At 33.1% G+C, this 12,377-nt stretch overlaps 1 protein-coding gene and 1 long non-coding RNA gene across 2 annotated transcripts; one reads left to right on the top strand and one right to left on the bottom strand.

Annotated features, from left to right (window-relative positions):
- Nucleotides 1-491: 491 nt before the first annotated feature.
- LOC114264273 (uncharacterized) lies at nt 492-1,981 on the bottom strand. Its single transcript, XM_082895252.1, has 3 exons — nt 1,865-1,981; nt 1,710-1,804; nt 492-1,062 (listed from the first exon to the last, which is right to left on the bottom strand). Exons 1-3 carry the CDS (start codon nt 1,979-1,981, stop codon nt 492-494), a joined length of 783 nt encoding a protein of 260 aa, XP_082751378.1.
- A 6,063-nt stretch (nt 1,982-8,044) lies between these two features.
- Nucleotides 8,045-8,720, top strand: LOC145803193 (uncharacterized). Its single transcript, XR_014345318.1, has 3 exons — nt 8,045-8,312; nt 8,447-8,472; nt 8,669-8,720. It is a non-coding gene; the product is annotated as an uncharacterized LOC145803193 (long non-coding RNA).
- The last annotated feature ends 3,657 nt before the right edge of the window (nt 8,721-12,377 follow it).

Below are 12,377 nucleotides of genomic sequence, written 5' to 3'. Positions count from 1 at the left end.
TTTGATATCAGCTATAAAAGCGCGTAAGTTACTTCAAAAAGGTTGTCAGGGTTATTTGTGCAGTATTCTGAATGTACATGCAACAAATGCGTGTGTTGATAATATGTCTATTTTGAGTGAGTTTCTAGATGTTTTCCCGGAAGATTTTCCAGGGGATACAATCGAAACTAGAACACCATGTAATCGAACAATCTCATTTATATACACAGTGGTAAGTTTATTCGCATTATAAAGAGATTTCACAGGCAAAAAGTGAGCAGATTTAGTTAGTCTGTCCACAATTACCCATATAGAATTCATATCTCGAGGCATTTGGGGTAAACCAACAACAAAATCCATGGTTATATGCTCTCACTTCCATTCCGGAATAAGGAGAGGCTGAATTAAACCCGCCAGTCTTTTGTGCTGCGCTTTTACATCTTGACATTATAGACATTTAGACATTATAGACATTTAGAAACAAACTCTACAATCTCTCTCTTCATGTCAGGTCACCAGAAGACTTGCTTGAGATCTTGGTACATTTTTGTGTTTCCAGGATGTATTGGAAATTTAGACTTATGCACTTCCTCCATAACTCTGCTTTTAATTTTTGAAACATTTGGAACACACAATCTTTCTCTAAACTTTAACACTTGGTTTTCAAAAGTGAATCCTGGTTTCGGCTTTGCTTCTGTCTCATCACATATCTTCTTAAGAAAATCATCCTTCATTTGCCTTTGTTTAATTTCTTCAATGATTACCAGCTGTGCCGAAATTGAAGCTAACACTCCACCATGTTCATGTACTACAATTTCTACTTCCATTCTTTCTAATTCAAGTAGCAACTCTTTTCGCCCCATAAGCAAACATACTAGATTCCCCATGGACTTTCTACTAAGAGCATCTGTCATAGTGTTGGCTTTATTGGGATGGTAGTGAATCCGCAAATGATAATCTTTGATAAGTTGTAACCACCGTCTTTGATGCATGTTTAACTCCTTTTGAGTAAAGAAGTACTTTAAGCTTTTATGGTCGGTGTAGACTTCACAAGTTGCACCATATCTTTTATTGCCACCATATCTGCAATGCAAAACCCACCGCGGCAAACTCCAAGTCATGTGTAAGGTAATTCTTCTCATGAGGATCCAATTGACGAGAAGCATAAGCATTCACCTCCATTTTGCATAAGAACACACCCCAATCCTATATAAGAAGTGTCACTATAAATAACAAACCCTTCTGTACCTGACAGTAGGGCAAGGACTAGTGCTGTGGTTAACCTTGTTTTCAATTCATGGAAAGTCAACTCCCTTTGTTCTGTCCACTCAAATGGAACACCCTTCTGAGTCAATTAGGTAAGCGATACTGCAATCTTGGAAAAATCTTTCACAAATCTTCCGTAGTAACCTGCTAAACCTAAGAAACTACGCACTTCTATAACACTAGTAGGAGTGGGCCAGTTCACAATAGCTTCTATCTTTTGTAGGTCAACAGAAACACCCTCTTTATTAATTACATGCCCCAAGAATACTACTTCATGCAACCAGAATTCACATTTCTTCAATTTAGCGTACAATTTCTTGCCTATAAGGGTTTGAAGAATTATTCTTAAATGCTTCTCATGTTCTTCCTTATATGGCTAAAAAATTTGGTTCATTAAATCCATGAAAATTGCTGGTGCATAAGTAACTCCGAATGGCACGACTAAGAATTTGTAATGTCTATACCTTGTTCGAAAAGCAGTCTTTTCAACATCTTCAGCCTTAACTTTCAATTGGTGATACCCAAATCTCAAATCTATTTTTGAAAATACTTGCACTCCCTGCAACTGATCAAATAAATCATCAATCAAGGGTAAAGGGTATTTATTCTTTACAATTACCTTATTAAGCTCTTGATAGTTGATAAACAATCGAAGTGTCTCATCCTTCTTCTTTACAAAAAGAACATGTGCTCCCCAAGGCGAGGTACTCGCTTTCTTATAATCTGTGTCCACCATGTGTGGTGCAAAACGGGCGAACTCATTAAATTGCACTTCATACTCGGCAATTGTTTTGTTTCTCTATCTCAGTCTTTCAAATTCTACCACTTTCCTGTCTCGAACACACTGCAGGAAATATTTTTCATAGAAGACCTCAAGAAATTGTGTCCAATTGATTCACCGATGTTCATCCCAAATAAGCATCCACCATCGACGTGCTTTGTCTTCTAAAGTAAAAGCAGCAAGTAGCACTTTCTGTGCCTCAGTAAAAGAGGAAATCTCAAACAAATTTTCTATTCCCAACACCCAAGCTTCGGCCTTGAGTGGGTCCACACCTCCATGAAACAAAGGTGGCTTCATTTTCTTAAACTCCTTTGTAAGTGCAATTGGTCAATCATCTGCTTGATTGTTTTGTACTCCTTGAGGGTTAGACATAGGTGGCGGTTGCTATTGCTATTGCTGTTGTCTCATAGCTTTTGCCATTTTCATTTTCATTCTTTCCATTCTATCGAATCGAGTGGAGATAGAATCCTCCAATTCATCCGCCCTCATTCTCACCATAATCTACATGACAATATATCATAACACACAGAAAATATTCACAAGTACATATTGACAAAGTTTCATCTTTATTTCATACTTCATATCACATTTCATATCATATTCATGTCATATAAATGCATCATGAATGCAACTTAAATCTTTTATAGACTCCTTATTGCTCAACTAGACCAGTGTGTGCGATAATAACTCTTACTCTGATACCACTCTGTTATGACCCAAACCCACCCCTAAAAGTTTGAATCATAATCGGTCGGTAATCACTCGATTACCTATGGCCTCATACAAATTACAAAATATTTTTAATCATGGGGCCTAAACGGAAGCAATTAACATAATTATGATGTGCATTGAGCAATGCCTAAATGATCAAGTTATGTCATACTTATATACATATTATGACTTACAAACACAACTTATGTACAATGAAACCTTCATTATTTAATTACAGGTTCACAAAACCATCTTAACAAACATAAACAAACAAAAGGTTTAACAAAGACCTAGCACCAACAGATCAACAAAACGCCATCAAGTAGGCTTGACAAGACAAGTTCATAAAAGCAAATCCTGGGGCTGACCCTAAGGCCGATCTCCTTGTTGTTCACCTACATACATGTAACATAAGAAGTGAACGAAGGTTAGTGAATAATAGTAAAGTGGAGAGATATAAATGAATGGCTTTGTATTTAAAGAAAGCACGTTAATGTAATACAACACTTTTCAAGTTAAAGCCTTCATGTCATTACCCATTTCACATTTACAGAACGGCCTCAGGCCCAACATAGAACAAAATGGTCTCAGGTCCACATATAACAAAATAGCCTCAGGCCCATATATAATAGAACGGTCTCGGGCTCACATATAATAGATTTCAATTCAAATTCATAAAGTTCAATCATGCCGTATTCAATACAACTTCCAAAACACATAGAAATCATAAATTCATGAATAATTAGAATTTATTTTATAATACTATTACTCACAGTGATTTTGGCCACACGATGATCCTTCTTGCAAGTAACCTACACAACATGGCACACATTCAATTTCGGTAAACAATTCGCTCACCTTTCTTTTAATTTAACCACGTATGTGTCAATGAGTTTCTATTTATCTTTTAACTTTCTGGAGGGTCTAAACATGGTCAAAAACACGTTCAGAAGGTCAAGGAGCTTAACAGAAATTGACGGATTTCTTTCTTAGTTTCTGCACGTGTGGAAGCCCCTCACCGCACATGCAAAAGGTGTTGCACGTGCAATAATAACAGAAAGCTTGACTTTGTTTCATTCTGGTTTCCACACGTGTGGAGCTCACAACTGCACGCACGATTCTGGGTTCATCTATGCAATCCGAAAATTGGTCTAACTTCAAGCTTCCAAACTCATTTTCAAGCCTTAATTCATGTAAATCCACTTCAAAAACATGATATATATATATATATATATATATATATATACATAATTAAAGTGTAACTCAAGCTCAATTGGATTAAACCTTGCTTAAATCCCAAAATCTTAACCCTAGCTTCCATGATTTCATGAGTTTCTTCATTTCCTTTCAAATTCAAGTAGATCTTCACTTTGTATGTAACTCTTTGAGTTCAAATCACACAAAATCTTAGGATTAAGGCCCAACTTCTCACAATCAAACTCAAGGAAAGCAAATATAAAGAAATTGACTCTTAAATCTTAGGATTAAGGCCCAACTTCTCACAATCAAACTCAAGGAAAGCAAATATAAAGAAATTGACTCTTAAATCAAGTAAATCCAAATAATCCAAGTTCAATTTCATGAATGTAGTTCACTTAAGCTTATGATTCAAAACCCTAACTCATATGAGTGTGTAATCTCCATTTTAAGTCTTGATTTTAAACAATTGAAAAGTTACTCCAAGAGTTTTAATTGAATTATACATACCTTGAACTAGGTTCTTGAATTCTCTACAATTTTCCTAAATTTCCAAGTCTCTAGGTTGATCTCCTTCCTTTATATTGTTGTTATTCCTCTAGCCAAGTTGTTCATCTTATGAAAATATCTCCAAGGCTTAGCTAGAGCCTAATTCAACATGTATATATATATATATATATTTCTTAATCAAGGGTAATTAGGATGCTTAATTAATGGTAAGTCTTAATTTAATTCAAACTAAAGCTAATTTATTTAAGATTTATTTAACTCAAGCTAATTAATTCCTTCAGAATTAAATTTTTACCAAACCGCACACTAGACCCTAGAAATTAGGCTGATCACAGATATTTAATCACTTTTGGTTTCTAACGCCTCTAAGGCCTTTAATTTTCAATTCAAAGTTGTAAATTTTAACAGGTTTTTTCTACAACAGCAAACAAGAATTCAAAATCATATAATTCACACAATTAAGCATGCGATTTCACACCAAACATATAATCACATATATAATTAAAGAATGAAAGCATAATACGGAGTAAGGTTATCACAGATTTTGTCGAAGATTTGCTCCGATTATTTTTCACAGTGCAAATTGTGAAAGATTTTAATCGGTTTGTTTTGTTATTTAGGGCTTCCAAGTAAGTTCTCTAACAAATCTCATAATTATTAAAATTTCTGGGAATATATATATTCAATACATGGGTTTAGGGTTTACGAATGAAGGAATTTTTAGAGTTTTGAGAGTTTTGTTTGTGTAATTTTGAACTAATTTTTATGGTTTTAGTGTTTTATTTTTGGGTATTTAGGGTTTTTCTAGGCTTTAATCAAATATTGTAATTTTTTGGATTATTAAACATTATTACTTACTAGATTTGGAGTATAAAAATGTTTGTTAGATTTTATTGAATCATTATTGATTTAGGATTTTTTGTTCAATGTTTATTGATTTCGGGTTTTATTATCTGTTTGATATTGTGAAAAATATATACGAGACTTGTATTTTTTTGGATTATTGAATATTATTACTTAATATTGTGAATTATTCATTGTTTTCAATTTGTTTATCTGTTTCAATCATGCTAGCTTTGGAATTAGTTGAATTTGTTTTGCTGAAATTTATTGAATTGGTTCAATCTGTATATATGTTCAAATTAGTTCTTAATCAAATATTGTAATTTTTTGGATTATGAAACATTATTACTTATTAGATTTAGAGTATAAGGATGCTTGTTACATTTTATTGAATTATTATTGATTTAGGTTTTTTTTTTTTTAATTTTGTTCAATGTTTATTGATTTAGGGTTTTATTATCTGTTTAATATTTTGAAAAATATATACGAAAATTGTAATTTTTTGGATTATTAAACATTACTTAATACTGTGAATTATTCATTGATTTCAATTTGTTTATCTGTTTCAATCATGTTGGCTTTAGAATTGGTTGAATTGGTTCAACTAAAATTTATTGAATTGGTTCAATCTGTTTATCAGTTCAAATTAAATGTTCTTTTATTACTATTTCAGTCATGGTTGCATATCCTTTATTTGATTTAGTCATCCAATACAAGGATAAAGTGGGCAGAGCATACAATGTGGATCCTGATATGTATTCTCATGTTGATCTCTTGAAGGATGTGCATGAATCTGTTCTTAGTAACATAGGTTTGATTAAGAATTTTGCTATTCATTTGTATTGTGATATACTTGCACTACAACAAAAGTAACCTATGGTGACGAAAACTAGTGAAGAAAATAAAATTCGTCACTAAATGAAAATAATTCGTGAGGAATTTATAAATTTTGTCACATATAATAAAAAAATAAAAATGGTAGGTGACAAAATTTATTTTCGTCAATAAATACTTCATTTTAAGTGAGGAAAAATTAAGTTTCGTCACCAAAAATTTTCCCGCTATTTTTTCCCGATGGCGCCAAAATTTTGGAACTTTTGGTGAGAAAATTTTTTGTCACTAATTATAAAATTATTTGTAAGGAATATATTTTCATCACCAAAACGTTTTAATATTTTTGATATCTTTTGGTGAGGAAATAATATTGTCACCAATTTTGGTGGGAAATTTTTGATATATTGAGCGGCAATAAAAAAAAAAGGATATTAATTTTTTTTACCCCTTTTCTGTTTATCATCTCTCTCTCTCAAAGTAGGGTATTAATTTGTCTTATCTCTTACTCCTCCACCATGCTGATCGCCATCGTCGTCTCTATTAGCCTTGCCGATCATCGCCGCCACTAGTAACCTTGCCGGTAACCGCCACATCTTCTTTGCTCGGTGATTTGGTACTTGATTTCTCTTTGCTCTTTTTCTGGTATCTCTTTCTCTTATTCTCTGTATTGGTATGGTAACAAATTTCGTCACTAAATAAGAATAATACATGAGGAATTATAGATTTTGTCACGTATAATAAGAATATAAAAATAATAGGTGACGAAATTTATTTCCGTCAATAAATACTTACTTTTAGGTTAGAAAAAAAAATGAGTTTCGTCACCTAAATTTTTCCCACTAATTTTTTTTGATGGTGCCAAAATTTAGAAACCTTTGGTGAGATTTTTTTTTTTCAACAATTAAAAAATTAATAATGAAGAATATATTCACGTCACCAATAATTTTTTTTTTTTGAAAAATTAGATTTTAAATATTTTATCACCATTTGGTGAGAAATATATTTTCGTCACTAATAATTTTTAATATTTTTAGGCCTTTTAGTGAGAAAATTGTTTTGTCACTAATTTTGAAAGAAGAATTTTAACATATTAAGCAGTGATGAAAAAAAATAGTCTATTATTTTTCCCTCCTTTTTTTTTTTGGGATCAGTTTTCCTAAATTATTTTTCCCTTCTTTTTTTTTTTGGATTAGTTTATTTTTCCCTCCTTTTTTTTTTTTCCTTTTTTTGTTTTTTTTATCACTCTTCGTATCAATCTGTATCTCACTACAAGAAATTGCACTTTTGGCGACTACTTTTGGCGACGACGTCAATTTTTCATCGCCAAAAGTATATTTTTAGCAACACAGTGATCAATTTCGTTGGTAAAAGTATACCTTTACCAACGCAATTTGCTACCGTCACTAAAAAAGCATAACATTCACTAAGCGCCAAAATTTTTAGTTGGCGCCAAAATTTCAAAACTTTTAGCTACGAGACTTATATTTTAGCAACACAATGAGCGTTGCTATTAGTGTGCTTACTTCTGGTGACGACAAATTGGCGTGGGCAAAGAGTTAACCATTTAGCGACGATAACACTATTCGTCGGTCAAAGTTTTGCTAGTGAAATAAAATAATTTAGTCATTGTGTTTTTATTATAACTTTTCAAAGAGTTTTAAATATTCTAATTACTGAATTGTAAAATTAAAGTGATTATTGAATTAAATCACAAAATGAACCCATTAAGCCCAAACACATTTTTAAGTTGAGATGACTAATTGGAGATAATTTAAACTTTTTTCAAAGAATGTGGTTAGATTATTAATTTCAATATGTTAGATTTTATTTTCAGAATCTAGCTTCAATTTTCTTTTTCTAAAAAACAAAAAACAATTGGGTGAAAAAATAAAAAAAATACTTATTATTTTTGTATAATTTTATCTTTTAAGTCATAAATACTTTTTAAAATTTTAAAAATATAGTTTTGATTTTTATTGCTCTCAAATTAATTTTAATTTTTCCAAAAGAAAAAAAAAACCTAAAGATTGTGTTGAATTGTTTTTCATAACCAACTCTACTGACTTTCTGCGTGAGATTCATCTCCTTCCTTAGTTCTCCCCACCTTCGCGCAACTCATCTCCTCTCTCCTTCCGTCACCACCGCCGGTGAGCATGGCTTCTTGTCGTCACCGGCCTCTCCATAATAACTGGTATGTATATCCTCCTATTTCTCTCTCTCGGTAAACCCTAACATTTATATTTTTTCCCCCTTTTCCTTATATTTGCCCTAGCCCCTTCATAAACACTGATCTGTCTCTTCGCTCTCCTTATCTCTCTCTCACAGTAATATGACTGACATGAATCTTGAAGGTACTCTCTTCAATTTCTTCTTTTGAATTTTAACCCCTGTTCTCTAATCAATTTCTGGCTTTATTTATTTATTTTTTTTGAATTTTTCTCTGTATCAGTTTTTATTAATTGATGCAATCTGTTCCTTCTTTATTTTTTCAGAATTCATGTTCAATTTGATGTGTTGTTAAATTATATATATTTTTTTTATGTTCAGCTGTTTGTTTCGTTGGATTTTGCGGGGGTTCTAGTCTGGGATTTGTAGTGATTGAGCTCTGAAAGTAAGTTGATTAATCACTTTTTTATAGCTTTGATTTGCTGCGGTTTTTTTTTCTTCTTCTTGCTCTGTTGTAGTTCATTTTTTGTTTGGTTGCTGAGAAAAGGAAATAAGAAAATTCAATGAGATTTCGTTCTGTAGTTTTCTGAAATAGCTTGACTTCGAAACTTAAATTAAAGCTCTATAAAATTCCTAACAAGAGATAGGCCTAGTTAGGTATTAGAGTTGTTCAATCTATTGTCTTGGAACTAAGAAATCGTTATATGTGACTGAATTGATTAGAGTTGTCATTGGAGAGCATCTAGTCTATTGATCTTTGGAAATCTTAGAGGTTTTTTGTAAAAGCAACAAGTTGAGAAGAATCTCAAGTGCTAGTAATCTTTTTCAGCGAAGTGTTGTTAGTACATTAAGTTTTGTTTATATGTATTACCAGAGGCATTAAATATATGTTATTTGAGAACTAGATGTGCTTCTTTTTGGCTTTTTGAATTTGATGTTCCTGTCATGTATTGGATATTTGTCCTCTAATATATATGACTTAATCTAATTAATTACCCTTAATTACGTTACACAGGGAAAATGAAATGTGTCATCTAAATAATTTTTTCCTTAATTACATTCATGCAGGGAAAAGGAAAGTTGAGTAGATCCTCAATGATGTTCCCTCTTGCCCAAAGAATGGATACCCTTAATGATTTACTTGCTGCAAGTGACCTTATTTCTCTTCACTGTGCTTTGACAAATGAAACAATTCAAATTATTAATGCAGATTGTTTGCAGCATATAAAGCCTGGTACTTTCCAGGGTTTCTTCCGTTTAGTACATTTATTTTATAAAGAAAAATACTGGGATTCCTATAACTTGCACTTACAGGGGAGTGCCTTGATCTATGCAGGGGCATTTCTTGTGAATACAGGTAGCAACCAGCTATTGGATGATTGTGCAGTAAAGTAGTTTCTGATTGATGGTACTCTTGCAGGCTGTGCTCTGGATGGTGCTAAAGGACCATAATGGATGGAAGCATGGGTATGATGAGTAGCCTTAGGGTATGAATTACAAGATGATAAAATGTTTGTTAAGAGTATGTATGTTATCTTCTAGGCAGGACTTTCTGACATGATTTATATGGTTGTGTGTGATTGCTTGGCTGATGTTGGTAAAATTAAACCCTTTTTCATTGTGCATTGTTATGGGTTAAAATAAGGCATATTTATGAAGACGGTCATGTTATTTGATGATGGCACAGTTTTGGTTGTGTTTTTTTTACAATGCTTCACACATGTTTGCATAAATTCCCCACTCAAACTACATATTATTTTTCTACTTCTGTTTATTTTGGTTAACTTCACTCACTATCTTCTTCGACTATTTTAGTACCAATAAAATGGAAAAAGAGATGTGATTGTTTAGATTGTTATTTGTAATGTTTCCTATGGAGTTCCTTTTGAATTGACCATGTAATTTGGTTGTATTATTAATGCAGGAGCCCCTCAAAGTTTCTAGACTTTCCAAGGAAATTATTAAAGTTTCTTCTGATTATCATCACTCCTATGCCATTACAGGTTCATATTTCTTGCTAGATACTTCATTTATCATGGTTTCATGGGGCCCAAGAATATTTACATGTTTTTCAATCTATATTCACAATTCATGCTACTTATAGAATATTATAGATAAGGGGTTGTTTGGGGTGTCCTAAATAAGTGTACTTTTTGTCTTTTTGACTAAAAAGTTGAGGGAAAAAATATGAATGTTTGGGTTAACTTTTTGACTTTTTTATGGAAAAATGTGTATTAAAAATTTGTATAAATTAGTGTATAGGGGAAAATTAGGATTGGGAATTGTGCAGTCATACTTTTTGACTTTTGGTGAATAGTGATAACTTTTTAACTTTTTGAGTAACTTTTTAGCTTTTTAACTTTTTTTCAACTTGCCAAACTTGGCCTTAATATCTAATCAGTGTTTTAAGCTTTTGTCCTTTTAATATTATTTTGAACTCCCTTTCCTTCCACAATGTGAAATGCTACATATGAAAATTAAATCCATTTTCTAGTTTCAGTTTTTGACTTCTCATTTATTCAAGTCTACTTTAACACTTAACAGCTATCCATCTTTGATTATTAAATTATTGTGCATATTTAATTAGTTAATGCTATTCATTTGTTGTTGTGTGTAAAGTTTTGATTTTAATAAAATCAAAAGCATCTATCCTTGTAAGTGTAGATTTACAAATTTGAACATACTAAATTCTAAATATAGAATTATTGTTTGACTAAAATAATAGTGATTGCGTTGAAATTCAATTTTTGTTACCAAAAGAAAGAAAATATGGCTTCATGTTTACTGCTTCCACTCGGTAACACACTACAATAGTGATTACGTTGTTGCTTAGATGTTCTTCATCTTTAATTCTGCTGGCTGCTACTACTGCAACGTTGCTGTGAGGCGTGCATACTGCCAATCTATCTGACGAAGAACTTGCTGAATCAGCACTTGTGATACGTGAAACTTCTACAACATCCACTAAAGATGCTGACCAAGGTTTTTCCGATTTACTATGCTGCAGGAGAGGTAATCTAGCTTAACATGGATACTAGTTACCAAAGCTACCTGCTAATTATAATCTATTTATGGAATTGATATGAATTTATTTGTTAATGACCTATATATATATATATATATGCTTGAAAAAGCATGAGTATCTAAAAGCTCCTGATAGTGTATCATGAGCAGAGCTTCAAGGCGTCCACAATGTTACTCTTTACACATACAGGAGTTTGGTTCGGTTCCTCTGTAACTCCCCACCCCATTATTGTCACATCTATAGCGACCCTGGTCTTTTCCCATTTGATTATTGTATCCGGACTTAGGTTCCGTAGATTCTGTCATTGAATATTTGTTGTTGTTGTCCTTTATTTTCTCATTTGGAATTATAGGATGTGTTGGGTAGGTTTGTTTCAGGTCGGTTGGGTTTAGAAACCAAGTGTTGCTGTCCAGGATTTTGGTTCTTCGCTCGAGCGAGGAGTTGGTCGCTCGAGCGAGAGATGGCGTCCAGTTTTGACCTGTAGCTCTGCATTCTTGGCTCGAGCGATATTTTCTTCGCTCGAGCGAGTTAGTTTGTTCTTCGCTCGAGCGATGGTTCCTTCGCTCGAGCGTGAGTCTGTTTACAGACCTGAGGTTTTGAGTTCTTCGCTCGATCGAGCTTTCTCTCGCTCGAGCGAGCTTTTAGGTTGTTGGCTCGAGCAAGGTTCCCTTGGCTCGAGCGTAGCTTTTCTGTGTCTGGTCGCTCGAGCGACAAAGGCTTCGCTCGAGCGAGCCTGTCCAGTATATATTTACAGCAGCGGGATTTGATCAGTCCTTTTCATCTTCTTTTTGATTCCAAACCCTAGGTCCGACTTCTCTCTCTCCCTACTCACCTTCTTTCTTAGATTTGATCCACTTAGGGTGTGTTTCTACCCTAGATCCTTCATTAAAAAGATAGTGGGAGTCGAGGGCTTTCATTTAATCTGAACATTTGGCGATTTGGAGCACTTTGGTATTTGGGCACTCATCTTTGTCTTCACCATTTGTGTTGTTTTCTTCGAGGTAGGGATTTCCTACTCCATTTTATAGGTTTTGTCCTAAGTTTTGGTATTTTGATATGTTGGGG

This window comes from Camellia sinensis, chromosome 11 (genome assembly GCF_055761805.1).
Source record: "Camellia sinensis isolate YWXY chromosome 11, ASM5576180v1, whole genome shotgun sequence".
Classification (NCBI taxonomy): domain Eukaryota; kingdom Viridiplantae; phylum Streptophyta; class Magnoliopsida; order Ericales; family Theaceae; genus Camellia; species Camellia sinensis.
This window is presented reverse-complemented; position numbering and strand designations above follow the sequence as displayed.

Bases quoted from the DNA above. Each gene is read 5' to 3' on its own strand.
- LOC114264273 (XM_082895252.1), bottom strand. From the start codon at position 1,981: ATGGTGGACACAGATTATAAGAAAGCGAGTACCTCGCCTTGGGGAGCA. The intron at 1,805-1,864 runs GTAATTGTAAAG...GATCAGTTGCAG, and splicing joins ACTATCAAGAGCTTAATAAG to GGAGTGCAAGTATTTTCAAA. The intron at 1,063-1,709 runs GTATAGACATTA...TTTGCATTGCAG, and splicing joins AAGACTGCTTTTCGAACAAG to ATATGGTGGCAATAAAAGAT.